This window comes from Gopherus evgoodei, chromosome 12, assembly GCF_007399415.2.
Source record: "Gopherus evgoodei ecotype Sinaloan lineage chromosome 12, rGopEvg1_v1.p, whole genome shotgun sequence".
In the NCBI taxonomy this organism is placed as follows: domain Eukaryota; kingdom Metazoa; phylum Chordata; order Testudines; family Testudinidae; genus Gopherus; species Gopherus evgoodei.
Genome location: NC_044333.1, coordinates 34,924,716 through 34,942,077, shown reverse-complemented (window position 1 = coordinate 34,942,077; position 17,362 = coordinate 34,924,716). Strand labels below are relative to the sequence as shown.

General features: G+C 37.5%; 1 protein-coding gene across 2 annotated transcripts in view; it reads right to left on the bottom strand.

Annotated features, from left to right (window-relative positions):
* CDH13 (cadherin 13) overlaps positions 1-17,362 on the bottom strand; it is a 749,109-nt gene that overhangs the window by 22,215 nt on the left and 709,532 nt on the right. For both annotated transcript variants that reach the window (XM_030581605.1, XM_030581606.1), the window contains 2 exons: positions 5,096-5,329; positions 1,591-1,809 (listed from right to left, as the gene is read on the bottom strand). In XM_030581605.1, coding sequence (XP_030437465.1) covers positions 1,591-1,809; positions 5,096-5,329 — 453 coding nt within the window. The remainder of the gene's footprint in view (positions 1-1,590; positions 1,810-5,095; positions 5,330-17,362) is intronic.

Sequence of the window (17,362 nt, the reverse complement as noted above, 5' to 3'; positions counted from 1 at the left end):
ACTTCCCACAGTGATTTTTATGCCAACCCTTTGGGATAAAAGCAATATACGCAAATAAAAAAGCAACCAATATGATGTATACTATATAACTCAAGCAGCCCCAACATGCCATATATGCAGAACTCTGCTACTCAGGACTTTATCGCAGCATAATGTCATATTTTACTTTACCCAGACTTTAAGCCCTTTGGTCATGCTGAGGTATTAAATCCACCTATACAATACCATGCATACATATGGTGTACTGTACAAATCTTACACAATCCTTATATCCTAGGTGAATTGTTAGTATTATCACCATTGTATAGACGAGGAAACTGATGTAAGAGATTTGTCCAAGATTAGAAGTGGGCAAATTTTTTTGGACAAATAATTTATTTATCAAAAAAATGCAATTTTGAGTTGACCAACACTATTTGTGAATTTGGGTTGCATTTGTCAAATAGTTTTGGCCAAAAATCCTCCCTCAGATTTTTTTTTCAATTCAAAATATTTTGTTACAACATGCTCAAATTGAAACATTTTGACCTTTCATTTCAAAATGATATTGTGGTTTTTTTTAAATTTTGCTTGATTAATTTAAACAAAACAAGCGAAAACATACTCAAAACTAAACCAAACAAAGAGGTGGGGAAAGGGGTTGGATTGAATAAAATATTTTGTTTGACCTGAATGAATTGAGGGGAGAAAGGGAAATGGAAATGAAAACTTCCATTTTAGATTGTTATGAAATTAATTTTATTTCCAGATTTTTTTGGCTCAATCACTGAACTGAAAAATCAATTATTTTCTCAGTTCTGCCCAAGACCATTAGAGTGAGCCAAGGGCAGAGCAAGCATTAGAACTCGGCAGTCCTTGTCCCCCAAGTCACATCACCTTTCAAGCATTAATTCTGACTTTTGACCCTCCAAAATTAAATTGTGCATTCGCAAGATTTATTTTTCTTTTTAGAAAGGCCCACTCGGAAGCATCAAAAGAGACCATCTATTGAAAGATATCCCAAGACATCAACTCCTGTTCTCTCTTTTTATCTTTCAGTTTTCCAGACTATCAATCTTAGATGTCTATAAACTCAGATTCTTGAATAAATTCCCTGTGTACGGTTGCTGACGTACTTTAAGCGGGGGGACAGATTGAAGCAGACACTATTCATTTTCATAGTGACCCACAACAGTTATTGTTAGAAGAACAACTTTAATCTCCTGTTTCTGTTTTTGAATTGAATTCAGGTGGGGAGAGATGAAGGAAAATGAGTCACAAATCTCTTACTTCTGCCCATGCTTCTCAGTTTATATCTCAGCTTTGATTTTCTTTGATTCTACTCACAACTTTTCCTGTATTTGCAATCACCTGCTAATTTGACCACCTGGCATTTCCTACCCTTTTTCTGCCTATAGATTTTTTTTCCCCCATTCACATACTACTTTCTCAAAATATTCAGATGTCACACTGTGGAGTCTTAGATCACTGTACAAATTAACTTCTTCTCCCTTGGGTAGATTTTCTTATGAAGAGGCACAAAAGATTCGCTTCCAAGAACCTAGATAAATAATGCTTCACTGTTACTACTTGGAGTTTAGGAAAACTTACAAAATAAACTGAAGAGTGAAAAGAGAAGGATTAGGATCATGCTGATATGAAGGGCATCGGCTGCACTGCAGTCCATTTTGGATTTCTTGCAGGAACACACTTGTACTTTCAGTTCGGTATTATTAGTCAGAGGAGGTTTTCCAGAATCTGTCACCAAGATTGGAATGTTGTAATTGGCCTTCTTCAGGTTTTGAAGCAGGCTGACCTGGGCATGAGTGTCTGCAAGGAATAAGGAGGTAATAATTAGGCAGCCATGCAGGAGTGGGGATAAAAAGGCACCAGGACGCCACACCACACATGCCACATGAAAATCTAGGGGGAAATGAGAGTATTCTACATAACTAGACTGGGAGAATTTGTTGGCAAATGTCCATTTCACAAACCCACAAAAAACTATTTCCATCAATAATAATCAAAATTCACAGATAGGCACAGTAAGAAAGTGCTTCTTGAGAATTTATGAGTTTAATATAAGGATATTTACTTTGTATATTTTGACATGTGATGTGTTTTAACTATTATAAAAAGCTTTACTGACTTATTTATTCTCAACATCTACTGTCATTAAATAACCATTGTCTGACTCCCTCCTACCCTTAATTTTGTGCAACTGTGAAAATGTAAATTGATAAAAATAAAAAAAGTGCTTAAATTAAACATGATATTATTAGTCAAAATTCTAAAAAAATAGAAATAGGTTTCCTCCAAGCCCATAATATAACTGATTACAAAATGGCATTCAATCAACAACTCGGTCATAGGAATTCTTCCTCTTTGGCACGAGTGTATTTTCCCCCAGCTCCTTCTGCAATCCCATTACTAAAAAAAAAAAAAAAAAAAATTTTGAGAGTTTATTTAGTTTAAAACTATGATTTTTCCAATTGAAGCCAGTCAACTGGCAAATTCCAATGGAAACATACCAATTAAGGGGTAGATTGTGGCTGACCCACAGTGAGAGGGGAAAGGGGAATATGGATGCGGAGCTGTTGTAACTTCTCAATACTCTACGTGACCTGGTTTGCGGCACAGTTACCGTATGGCTATAACAATGAGGAGTACTTGTGGCACTTTAGAGACTAACAAATTTATTAGGGCATAAGCTTTCATGGGCTAAAACCAATTTCATCAGATGCATGGAGTGGAAAATACAGTAGGAAGATATATATACATAGTACATGAAAAGATGAGGGTTGCCTTACCAATTCTAACGAGACAATTCAATTAAAGAGGGCTATTAGCAACAGGAGGAAAAATCACTTTTGTAGTGGTAATCAGGGTGGCCTATTTCAAACAGTTGACAAGGACGTGTGAACAACAGTAGGGGGAAATTAGCATGAGGAAATTAGTTTTTAGTTTTTGTAATGACCCATCCACTCCCAGTCTTTATTCAGGCCTAATCTGATGGCGTCCAGTTTGCAAATTAATTCCAGTTCTGCAGTTTCTAGTTGGAGTCTGTTTCTGAAGTTTTTTTGTTGAAGAATTGCCACTTTTAAGTCTGTTATTGAGTGTTTAGGGAGGCTGAAGTGTTCTTCGACTGGTTTTTGAATGTTATAATTCTTGACATCTGATTTGTGTCCATTTATTCTTTTGCATAGAGACTGTCCATTTTGGCCGATGTACATGGCAGAGGGGCATTGCTGGCACATGATGGCATATATCAAATTGGTTGATGTACAGGTGAATGAGCCCCTGATAGTGTGGCTGATGTGGTTAGGTCCTATGATGGTGTCCCTTGAATAGACAGGTGGACAGAGTAGGCAACAGGATTTGTTGCAGGGATATGTTCGTGGGTTAGTGTTTTTGTTGTGTGGTGTGTAGTTGCTGGTGAGTATTTTTTTCAGGTTGGGGGGCTATTTGTAAGCGAGGACTGGTCTGTCTCCCAAGGTCTGTGAGAGTGAGGGGTTGTTAGTCTCTAAGGTGCCACAAATACTCCTCGTTGTTTTTGCTGAGACAGACTAACAAGACTATCACTCTGAAACCTGTATGTCTATATTGAATCATTGTGATATTTCCTGTAAGCATATGTTGGTTTAGTTTAATAGCAAGACTATTGGGAAGCAAGCAGAAAGACCGCACAATGGCTCCAGATAAGCAACCTTCTAACAAACACATCAGCAGGCATGAAGAGACAACGACTGAACTATTAGTTATGAAGATACTTGTTCCAGGCTCCAGCCAAATTACAGGACTTGTTTTGCCAGTGCTGGAAGCCAATAGTACAAAAGGCTTTTAAAAGGCAGTTGAGAGGTGGGGGCAGTTGTCAGGGAGCTGTTCCTGGACAACAGACAGCCACAGACAACCCGCTTGGAGATCTGAAGAAGGTAGGCCTTCTTCCAGGAGAATGGTAAGTCTTGGGGAAGATAGACATACATGTAGACCTCTTATTTCTTTAAAATCTTTTTTCTCTTACATTACTTTGTTCCAGCTATATTAACCACTGGCCATAGGCTCCAAAAGGGCAGAATCACAGGTATCCAAGCTGGTTGGGACCTGCTGGAGGTAAGACTGAGACTTGGTGTAAGAATGGGAGAATTGCGGGATTCCACCCCCTGGAAAGATAAGGGCACAATGCCTAACACCTGCTGAGCTTCATTCAGACAGGCCAGAGAAGGGGTCAGAGGAGCAGCTAGTCTGTAACCATGAAGGCCTATTAACTAAAATAATAGCACTTAAGCACAGAAGAGCACACAGGGAGGTCCATGGAGGTATTCCCTCACCCTACTTAATTGGTTTGCTAAAAAGAGGCTTGGGGAAGTAGAGAGTAGGCAGGTCCATGGCTCTGTACATCCTAAGCAGTGGCCAATGGAGTTACCCATTGTTATGCAGGGGAGTGTGCAGGAGGGTTGCCTATGTGACAAATAAGCAAAAGCTTGAGCTTTCATAACACATGCTCATCTCTAACAGGCACACCTGAATGCTAACAAAAGGAGATCACCATCATTGACAAAGTTCCCACTGCTGACCATCACAGGTTGACCTTTGCTATTTTTTTTAAACTCAAGGGTTCCTTTTGTAAAGTTTTGATATAGAGACTATATTTTCCAAAATCCAGTAAGTATAATTTCAACAGTAAGGAAAGTAGATCTAAGCAAACCTCTGTTCAGGACAACTCTGTGAGGTACAAAACGGGGTCGAAATTATATTACAGTCCAAGTCTAAGTCTAGGGGAATGTGCTGAAACCTCTTATGGTGTACTGACCCCAAGGCAATTGGGCTCTGAATGCTTCCCACCAGGGTGGGAATGGTCAGGAGGGAAAAAGAATGGCCCCACACCACCCATCACAGTGGGTTGTTCATTAAGAATCACTGCAGTTTGTCATTCAGTTCAATGGGCTTTGGATCAGGCCTTAAAGACACAATCTACTCATAAGAGATCTGTTCTAATCATCCAAAGCACACAGGAGTACATGTGTGATAGTACGCCTATCACATTACTTTGCTCCTTGATCTCAGAAAGCACTTATAGGAAGACTGAAATAATAAGAAAACAAATTAAAAGACTTACTGTTGATCTTGGTGATTTTCCACACTTTATCTGGGCCAGACTGTTTACTCAGTTCAAACTTGAATGGATCCGTGTTAGGGTGAAGATCCTTATCTGATGCCCCCAAGACCACTACCTTGAGATCTTTTGCGTCATCACAGACTTTTGCCAATGTTGGATAAATGGTGGGGGCATTGTCATTGACGTCTTCCAGAGTTATCTGTAAAGTTCCCGTGCCGGTTGCAGGAGGGTTGCCTATGTGACAAATAAGCAAGTATTTATGAGCTTGAGCTTTCATAACACATGCTCATCTCTAACAGGCACACCTGAATGCTCACAAAAGGAGATCACCATCATTGACATAGTTCCCACTGCTGACCATCATAGGTCGACCTTTGCCATTTTTTTAAAACTCAAGGGTTCCTTTCGCAAAGCTTTGATTTAGACACTATATTTTCCAAAATCCAATAAGTATAATTTCAACAGTAAGGAGAGTAGATCTAAGCAAACCTCTGTTCAGGATGACTCTGTGAGGTACAAAATGAGGTCAAAATTATATTAGAGTCCAAGTCTAAATCTAGAGAGCAACTTGCTGTACACAAACACACAATAAGAGAGAGTCTCTGCCCCAAAGACTCTAAATAAACACAACAATCAAAGAGTGAGAGGAGAAATGGAGTCACGGAAAAGTAATCTGCCCAAGGTCATTAGGTCAGTGACCAAGATGGGAATAGCACCAAGGTCTCCTGAAACCCTTGTCACTGGACAACTTTAGTTAATTTAGTTGAGATTAAATCTGCCAGATTGAGAGTTTGGGAGAATGAGCTCTTTTATTTATCCAGCGATGTATAGAATGAGCAATGGCAGTTCAAACTTCCACAAATTGTCTGCATGATTCTTGACCAAGAGGAATCAACTTTAGCGGTTACAGTATTGTTTATTCAACATAACACCAGTATTAGCCTCTATTCTGTGACTGATGGACCTATAATGATGGAAGCGTTTGCAATGTAGACATCTGCCCACAGGGATAAGGACTGAGCCCACCACCTCATTTTACAGAGGTCAGTGAATAGCTGACAGATGGTAATACATTTCAGTCACTACTGATTGTGTGCCAAGGCTGAACTAGTGACTTACTGTCCTGGTTAAAAGTTCAATATCTCCATACCAACCCCTTTGCCATTCAGTTCTCCATGATAGCTGGTCACAAAGGTTTTTAAAGGTGCATCTCTTCTTTCATAGGCTGTTATACCTAATAATAATTTCTCCATCTAAATGAAACACTTCTTGAGATCCAGGTTTTCTTATTCATATCAGAGATCTACCATCCCCTTAGTATAAGGGAGTCTGAGATTCCTAAACTCCAGTCATCTCAGAACCCTCTGAATATAAAAAGGAAGCAAGGGGGTATGTTTAGCCTCTGAACTGCTAGTGTGGTTCAGCAGGAAAAGTGGTACTCTAATGTATAATTAATCTGCATACAATAGCTCAATCATCTTGGGAATCACTGATAGTCTGTGACACTGCATTCTAAGGAAGAAAGTATTCACCGCATGGTCTGGATCTGACAGAACTGTAACTGTAACATAATATGATTAGTCGTTATAATGACAAATGTTACTAATAATGACACTTCATCTGTTTCAGACACATAAATGCATAACAAAGGCAGAATTTTCATAGTTCCCTTAGGTTTCTTTTCCTCACTCTTTTGTCTTGATGAGGGTTAGGGTTGAGTTCTTTTTAATGAAAAAGAAATTATTTTTCACTTTTTATTGGACTAATTGAATTTGCAGAAATATTCCCATACATTTTTTGTTCTTGATATATTATTAAGTAAAGTCATATGGCAGAATGGATGAAAAGAGATTTGAGTATTTGAAATATGATCATAAAAGTCAGGCTTTCATGCACTTAATTAAACTGCTGTCTTTAATTTTGAATGCATTATTTCCACACTGGACTGATAATGTCTTGTGCATTGCCCTGCTTATCTTCCTCTGAAGTCAGTTATATTAAAATCTTTCTTTTGAAATTAAGAACCCAACGGCATTATGACTATACTGTTAATTGTTGAATGCAGATATGGCTACATTTGCTCTGCTTAGCTAGTTCTTCACTATCTTCCCATGGCTTATGGACCAATCAACAATACACACACAAAGAGAAAAAGAAAATTGCTTCTGTCCATTTCAATGATTTATTCTCAGACTACTTTTACTTATAACTACTGCGACAAAATGTTTTCCTGATTTATAAAGACTTTCAAAAGAAGAATAGGCAAATGTCAAGGTCATAAATTGAATCTTGTTAACAAGCATGCCATAAAAATGCAACAAAAAGTAAGTCAAAGTAAAATGACTATAACACATCCATCGGGAATAAACAGCTTTTATAAATTTGACACTATTATGCCTTGGAAATAAGAACCATTCAAAACCCCATGATCTGTATTTGGCAATGAGTTTGAACTAAAAGTCTCTCACTAGCATATTTTAATTCTAAAATAAGCTTTCTCTTAATCTGTATTGTAAAATTTTGTAGCTAGAGGAAGAATTGATGCATAAAACAGATTATAAAGGGCCAGTCCTACAAACCCTAGGGCAAGATTTGAAAAGAAGCTCAACTTCCATTTAGGCACCTAAGTGAAGTAGCCTGTCCCAGTGGGTGCTGAAAGCTTTGAACCTTTAGGTGTTTGATTGAGAGTTGTTGGCTACGGAGATTTTTTGACAACCCTGTTCTGAATTTCATAAGCTATATAACTCAACGTAAAGGCACTATTCCATAACTAATGGCTGCTAGTGTGTGTAAGAGTTTGTGGATCAGTCTACAAAAGTTAGTTTAATTGTATATGAAAGTGAAGAGAATAGCTATCAGATAGGGACATTACTAATTAAGGCCAAATCCTGCAGCCCTCATGTGTAATCTTCAATGAGACTAAAGATTATCCTAACTGAGTGAGGTTCATGTGACTGGACCTTTCATCAGTAATAATATAAAGGTTCAGGAGAATATCAGATCATGCAGCAATGGGAAATGGATGATGTACATTAGAAGCAGTAATGTCTTCATATCCTAACATTAGTTTACATCAGAAGGTTCTGACAGCAGTTGTCACTAAGCAATAGCACCAGTCAGAAAATGGAATAGGTTGGGTAGTTATGCATCATACCATGAGGAGGCAGATAATATAATGTATAACTAGGTCCCTGCCTGAGAGTTAGATCCTACAATGAAAGGGGCTATTACTATAAACAAATAGCATAAAAGGGTATTCTGAAAGAAAATAAGTGATTTGAAAATTATTTTTAAAAAGTTATATTCAGCTACAGAAACCTTTTAAATTAAAACTCAGCAAATAAGAGTTTAGGTTTTAAACATGTAGGCATGAATTTGGATTCTGGCTTCCAATTTTAAAGCCAGTCAAATAGTTGGATACCTACCAGACATCAGGTATGCCTGATACAAAATCATGGACGTAGACAGGGAAGACATTTTTAATATCAGGTCATATATAAAATGGCACATTCACCCCCAGCCACTATCTTCAGATTGCTGGATAGCTGACCATTGTATTAATAAGAATGCAGAGTATTTTTTAAAAAAAAGTTATTTTAGGGAAAACCTGGTCTCCGATTGGCTGAAGTGCACAATAGCTCAGCTCACAAAACCACTGTGATGGCAGCAGGGAATAAATAACGATATTGTCAGCAACTGTCATTCAACTGTGCCAACATCTATCAAAAATAGTAAATCTACATAAATCATTTTCTCTAATTGGAATGATGTTATTGTAATGCACCATTGTCACATGATTAGTGTCTCCTGCTTGGAAGACGAATATTTTGGCTTGGCTTCGGTATTTATGTAGCAGCAGGGGATCATTATCCAATGATGAGACACTATTCTTTTCATGGAATCATTTAAAGAGATACTGACAGAATAGAAATCTTATCATAAAATAAAATCCCTTTCCTGTCAATAACTCAAAAGGATTTTAAAATTCCAATGTATTTTTTCACATTTCTGCCTTTATTTTACTTTTTGTTCTTTGTTCATTAGTCATTAAGCCAGCAAGACAATTTCCGTTTCTTGTTGTTTGCGCTCTCTGGTTCTCATGCAGACATGCAATGCTGCTGCATTTGGACTTCCAAGATGGCAGGGCTATGCTCTGATCAGTGAGAGCAGATGTTTGTTCGCATTTCATAAAAATTAATAAAAACATTTCTATTCCAATTTGGATTCTGTTATCCTCACACTTATTTACTTAAAAAACAACAACAACAACAACAACAACAACGCCTAAATCTGGGACCTAAACACAGTATATGGGATTTTCAAAAGTGCCTAAGACAGTTAGAAGTCCATATCCCACTTAAAGTCAATGAGAGTTAAGTATCCAATTCCCTAAGGAATTCTAGCCCAGACCCTCGAAGATATTTAGACGTCTTTGAGGATCTATGACCCCAACGTCTGTATGAGAGCTCGGGCTGATTTATGGTTCTATATACTAAGTGTAATGGCTGCCATTACCAGCAGGTTACATAAGCATGTGAAATTCTCTTTCTTATAATTTCAACTTCAAATCTTGTGACATTGACTGAGTTCATTTTGAATTCTGGGATATGTTTCAAGTTTGTTTCTGAGACTAAAAGGAACCCCAAGGAACATACTACTGTGTGTCTGTGCTAAGCTTGTAGTTTTTAGGTCTCTGAAAACGTTTGCACCAATGGCTGGAGGTGGACCAACCCCTGCAGGTCTGACTGAACCTATAAAGACTTGATTGCATGAAGACTTTCCCATTAAAACTTTCCACTATTGCTAGCACTAGTTGAGGTCCACTTGCAGCAACAGTTGGGAGAACTGGTTTAGGCAAAGTGCTATTGACTTTTAAATTTCCATCATGTCTAGACCTGATAAGAGTAGGGCTGGACAACATGGCGGTCAAAAAGCCTATAGCCACCTGCACTCCTGCCTACCACAGAACTGTCAACCTTGCTCTTAGCAATGAATCAGAGCCAGCAGTTCACTAATGGAGCATTTTCAACCAAAAGGAAAATACTTCACAATACTTTACTCTCTTCCTTCCAGGCATCCCTTCCCCAGCATTTGCTAAGCCCTGGGACAAGCCCAAGGCAGTTGAGGGCTGCAGAGAAAAGTTTCCAGATGTGCAAATAACCGGCGAGTATGTCTGCCAAAGTTTCACAAGCATATCCAGAGCTTTGTGAACAAACAACTTTGAAATCTGAACTTAAGGCAAATTTGGAGTAAGCGCAAAGTTCAACATGCATCTCTTATAGGCTGGGCTCTCTGGCTCTGCCAGTGGCTTGCTGTATGACTTTGGGTAAATCACTCACCCTCTCTGTGACTCAATTTTTCCCACCTGAAAAATGAGGATAATAGCACACACTCACCTTTTTAAAGTCCATTAAAATATACATGTGAAAAGTACTCAATAATTTTATTAATCATTACTGTCTTCCTGTAATGTTGTGCTGTATGGGCATTGGGCCAGATCCCAGGTGGGAGTCTATGTTAGACAATAGTATTGGGAATTAAAAGTGGAAATATTTAAAAAATTTAAATAAAAGGGAAATATGTATATTTATCAATACTTGATTTCACATGAGAGGAGCAAGTTGTGCAGTGAAGACATTGGTACTGTACAATGCAAAAGGTATTTGACCATGTTACCATAGGCTTTGAATGTTAGATACACTTGTAAATAATATAAGCTGTTTAGTGGGACAGCTGAGGAACAAAGAACAGATAAGCAAGACATAACCAATTAATAAGGAAAATACCAGACATGCAAATCAGAAAATGTTAAGACTGGGAGACAAGTTAATCAGTGAGATTGCATATTTTTGCTTAGATATAAAAACTTGTGACATTAAAGCACTAAATATATCAAATCTTCATTATTAGAGACATATTTGATAGTGTACATTTTTGTCATTATAAGTATGGAACATTTATTTAAGTCCCTTCAAAAACAATTTCTTAACAGTGACAATTAGAAAAAAAAAAGAACTTTATTGCTGAATTATATTTCAAACCCATCTCAGACCTAGTGCTCTGGAACTTCTTATCAAATTCCCAAAGAAGAAACTTCAGCCACTTTGGTCGATCTGACTATTATACAGATCTCTAAGCCATAGTGTTGCTTGAAGCCAGAACCATATCAGGAACAACAGAGCAGAAACTGTCTCACATCACATTGACAATACTAGAGATGGAAAGACTTGTGAAGTTATTTCTTTTGATTGCATTATGTTTACAGGCCTATCAAGTTAATCCATTAGCTATGTCCTTTTGTGCCACCATGCAGAAATCACAAAACCATTTAATTCTTAGGACAAAATTCTCTCCTCCCATTGCAATCAGTGAGAGCTATTAACACACATCTGAGGGCATAATTTGGCATTTAAACACAGATTTTCTTTCAAGCCAACAGTCTGAAAACTCAGCCACTCGTTTAAGTTTCACCAACAATGATTTCATTCTCAGAAATTAGAGTATTGCTATCACTTCCTTTAAAAAGTTTTTTAAACCCACAATTTGCTTTAGGCTATCACGCAAAACCCAGTTCTGGACTCTGTTACACTAGTTTAATGCTGTTATAATTCTACTGAAGTGAAAAGTTGTACTGATGTAAAACCAGAGTGTAGAAACAAACCCCCAGTGTTTGTTCACTTATAATAGTAAGAAATAATATTCTTCACATGTAAGCAGTAAAAACCGTTGCGATTTTGGAGTCAATAATTCTCGGCACTTTCCATCACCCTGTCATGAATAAAGCTACTGAAAGCTGAAGTATACCTCTTTAAACATCTATGGATAAGATTCTTATCTCTGTTATATCAGAGTAACTTAAGGCAGTAGTGTTATTTGGATTTACACCCATATAACTAAGAGTACAATATGAGCCTGAGTTGGGCTTTTTGACTTTGGGCTTTGACTTGGACTTTTCACCAACTCACTTGTGTATTCTCAGCTTCAGCTTTGCCTCAGATAGCTATGCAAGGACTTACAAGCAACACAATATAAGCTCACTGGATTGCTTTAATATATTCCTCTTGTAGCACTTTATATTTTCAAGATGGGAAGAGAAGAGAGGAATGAAAGGAACACTTTAAAAGTCCCAGACGTGTTCGGAACGAGCTATGCAGTCACACAGTGTAACCTTTGGATGGGCTAAGTGGCATATTTTCTCTGGAAATAGGATGCTGCAAATTCAATTTTTGAAAAAACAACATTTGGAAACCTGCCGTAGGACTAAATGACTTTGAAAGTTTAAGGCAAATGTTCTAACTTTCCTCTTGTTGCAAAAATCTTTAACTGCCTCTCTCTCATCAATATTCAGCTAAACCTCGCATGATACAAACAAGAAATTCTCTGCCAGCTGTTTCTCTAAACAGGAAATGTGTGCATGTCAAGTGTTTTGGCACTGATCTACCTGATCTGCAGGCACAAATCCAGTTCACAAGCAAATTCTGTTATTGTCATACGTGGGTTCATGTCTACAAATAACCCATTGAAGTCAAGAGGACTTTGAGAAGCAACTCTTCACAAATAAAGGGATCAAATCTGGCCACATTGGAAAATCTGGCCCATAAATGCATTCCTCAGTCATTTTGCAAAGAATAACTCCCAAGGTCTCAATGAACAATAATTAATTTCTATTTTTTTTGTTACATTTCTCTGGTACACAGATATCTTCTTTCATGATATATGGAAATAAACAGCCCATAAAAGTTACAATCCTTTATTTATTCCAATATTCTATGCAGATCATATTTTGAGTAATTATATTTCAAAAGAGCAAAGCTCTGTGAACATATCAAATTGCTACTGACATATGCATCCGTCTTAAATACTGTTTTCAGCAATTTAATTTCTTTTTCTAATCACCAGTCCATGGTGACAAATTTAAACAATATTTTCTGTGCAATTTATATTTTATTGAAATTTAAAATGGCAAGAAAAGGATGAGTATTTAATTTATTTTCCCTTCTCAATTAATACAGCAATTAAGATAAGAGGTGTAAAGCTGGCTTAATTGGGTTGCCATAGCAACTAATAGTCTTATTTCTTCCAAAATAGCATGTTTTAGGTGGAATCAATTGGTGGTAATTTAATTATATACATCATGAAGCAAGAAGACAGGTTAAGATATATGTAAAGAGAAATTTTGATTGCAAATTGTTATGCATCTCTTTGTTACTCCAGTTTTTCCTCTCTTCTGGTTGTTGTCTGTTTTTGTTCATCATCAGACACAACATTAAATAATAATTTTTCTTTTTAATGAATGGAAATGTTGCCCTCCTGTATGTATTTTGACTGCGGTTCATTCAATCTGGCCACTGAAAATACTGAAAAAGTTGTAATTAGAGCCTTTTTCGTCATTTCTTATTCATTTTAATTTGGAATGGTCAATGGAGAAATTGAAACTGTGCCATTCAGCTGACCTGTATATATATAGAATCATAGAAATGTAGGGCTGGAAGGGACATCAAAAGGTCATCTTCAGTCCTCTGCATTGAGTCAGGACCTAGTTCATCTCTGATAGGTGTTTGTCCAACCTGCTCTTATAAACCTCCATTGATGGAGATTTCACAACCTCTCTTGGAAGCCTATTCAAGAGTTTAACTACCCTTATAATTAGAAAGTTTTCCCTCATATCTAACTTAAATCTCCCTCGCTGCAGACTACTTCTTGTCCTAATTTCAGTGGACATAGAGAACAATTGATCACTGTCCGCTTTATAATAGCCCTTAACAGATTTGAAGACTTATCAGGTCCACCCTCAGTTTTCTTTTCTCAAGAGAGCACATGCCCAGTTTTTTTAACCTTTCCTCACAGGTCAGGGTTTCTAAACCATTCATCATTTTTGCTGCTCTCCTCTGGACTCTCCCCAGTTTGTCCATATCTTGCCTAAAGTGTGGCACCTAGAATTGGATGCAGTACTCCAGTTGATGCCCTGTCGGTGCCAAGTTGAGTGGGACAATTACCTCATGTGTTTTACACATGACACTCTTGTTAACATACCACAAAATTATATCAGCCATTTTCGCAACTGCATCATGTTATTGACTCATATTCGATTTGCAATCCACTAGAGCCCCTAGAACAGTTTCAGCAGCACTATCATCTAGCCATTTATTCACTGCTTTGTAGTAGTAGTAGTAGTAATAATAATAATAATAATAATAATAATAATAATAATAATAATAATGGTGCATTTGATTTTAACTTCTTAAGTGTAGTACTTTGCATTTAGTTGTACCGAATTTCATCTTGCTGATTTCAGACCTATTCTCCAATTTATTAAGGTCATTTTGAATTCTAATCCTGTCCTGAAAGTGCTTGCAATCCATCCAAGCATATCTTCCACTCCATTATCCAAGTCATTAATGAAGATATTGAATAGTACTGGACCCAAGACTGACCTCTGTGGGACCCCACTAGATACACCCTCTGCGTATGACAGTGAACTATTGATACTCTGAGTACGATCTTTCAACCAGCTGTGCACCTACCTTACAGTAGTTTCATCCAGACCACATTTCCCTTGTTTTCTTATGAGAATGTCATGTGGGACTGCATCAAAAGTCTTAATAAAATCAAGGAATATTTTGTTTACTGCTTCCCCCCCTATCCACTAGGCCAGTAATCATGTCAAAGAAGAAAATTAGGTTTGCTTGGAATGATTTATTTTTTGACAAATTGTTGCAGACTATTCCTTATAACCCTATTATTCTCTACAAACTGATAGTTCAATAATTTGTTCCAGTATCTTCCCAGGTATCGAATAATTCCCTGCTATAATTCCCTGAGTCCTCCTTTCCCCCCTTTTTAAAGATAGATATTATGTTTGCCCTTCTCCAGTCTCCTGGGACCTCATCAATCCTCCACTAGTTCTCAAAGATAATTGCTAATGGTTCTGAGATTGCTTCAGCTAATTCCTTAAGTACCCAAAGATGAATTTTATCAGGCCCTTCCATACTTCTACATTATCTAAATATCCTTTAACCTGTCCTTTCCCCATTGTGTCTTGTATTCCTGCCCCTTTGTTGTTAATATTAAATTGTGTTGAATATTTGGTCACATTAACCTTTTAAGTGAAGACTGAAGGAAATAGGCATTAAACCATAGCCATCTTGATGTCATCAGTTATTAGTTCTCCTTCCCCAGTAATTAGAGGACCCACATTTTCTTTGCCTTTCTCTTCTCCTAATATATTTCTAGAACCACTTAGTATTGCCCTTCCTGTCCCTGGCTAGATGCAACTCACTTTATGTCTTAGCCTTTCTGATTTTGTCCCAACATGCTTGTCTTACTCTTTTCAACTCCTCCTTAGTAGTTCATCCATGCTTCTACTTTTTGTAGGATTCCTTTTTGATTTTGAGGCCCTTAAAGAGCTCCTGATGCAGCCACATTGGCTACTTACTATTCTTCCTGTCTCGCCTTCACATCGGGATAGTTTGCAATTGTGCCTTTAATATTGTGGCTTTGAGAAAGTCAACTTTCCTGAACTCCCTTTTCCCTTAAATGTTCTTTCTATCAGACTTTACCTCTATCAGTTCTCCGAGTTTGCTGAAATGTGCATTTTTGAAGTCCATTTTCCATATTTCTTCTGCTTTTATGGCTTCCTTTCCTTAGAATCATGAAATCTATCATTTCATGGTAACTTTCACCCAAATTGTCTTCCACCTTCTGATTTGCTACCAATTCCTCTGTCTTGGTCAGAATCAAGTCTAAAATGGCTGCCCTGGTTACTTCCTCCACCTTCTGAAATGAACAGTTGTCCCCAACAATTCCAAGAACTTACTGGATATTTTATGTTTTGCCATATTATTTTTCCAATAGATGTCTGTGTAGTTACAGCTCCTTGTTACTTCTATTTCTTTTGTTTAGGATATTTCTGTTATTTGTTCTAGAAATGCCTCATCCACCTCCTCTTCCTGATTTTGTGTTCTATAGTAGACATTTACCACAACATCATTCCTCGATTTTTACCCCTTTTATTTTTACCCAGGAACTTTCAACTGGTCTGCCTCCTCAGCTCCTCCTGGATCTCAGAAAGAGTGAATAAATTCTTGATGCAACAACTCCTGAACAAGCTGTACATGTCTATACCAATATTCCAATATTCCAGTCATGAGATTTATCCCATTAAGTCTCTATGATGCCAATTAAATAATAATTTAGGATATGTACTTATAGTCCGAGTTCTTCACGTTTATTCCCCGTATGTAATTTGTCACAATGTAAATACTGAAATCACTTTGGATTTAGAGACTGTTCTACACAGTCCTACGTGTTCTTTTCCCCTTACCATTGCTTAAGGATATTTGCATAAATACAGGGAAGTTCCAGCTTGTTCCACTGATGCAGGGTTCTCAATGGACCCTATACTAGTTAAGTATTGGTTTAATGTAGCCCATTCCCAATCTGCCTCCTACTATGAGGAGAGAAGAACAGGAACTGGTACACTTTTCTCTCCAGTGGGGGAATTCTCTACTGGACATTTGTGGACAGTGTTCATCCCCTTTGGTCCTCCTGAATAGCACCTCATGAGTAATGCCAAGGGGCTGAAGCTTATTACAGAATCAGCTCAAATCAGAAGCGATTACTATCTGAGTTTTGTGAGCCTCATCATGGCACCTACAGTGGACATCCCTGGGTAACAAAAGGGATATTTCACATGATATTATACTGACATAGAGTAACTAGAAGCCATATTTTTAAAATAGACAACAAAAATCACCATACCTGAGAATTCATAGCACAAAATAAGGGAATTTTTTCATTCCACAATCACACTGATAACTTCCTGTTTGTTTTCTGGGCTGTGACTGGAAATTTCAAAATCCAATGAGAAAGATTGTACTTAGTTTTCAGCATGAGCTAAAATAGCCAGCTGCTCTATTTTCCGGCAATCACCCAGAATGCTCCAGTTAATAATAATGTCTTTGGGATGATTATTGAAGGATACTGCAACATATTCAAACAGGAAATGCTAACATTTTCTTGAAAGGTTGTTCTAGTCCAGTTTTGCAAACCCACTAAGCTTCTTGCCCTTACAAAAATAAATACATGAAAAATAGTACAGCATCTTACAGTCATGGTGCAAATGACCACATTCTATAATAGTGATACTGCAGTGTTTTGAGTGACTACTGCAGCATTTATTTCAATAAGGGGGCATCAGGAAGAAGCCTAAGATGTTTTCCAGGTTTACCTAAATCTGTATATTTCCCATTATCAGCCTGCTCTCAG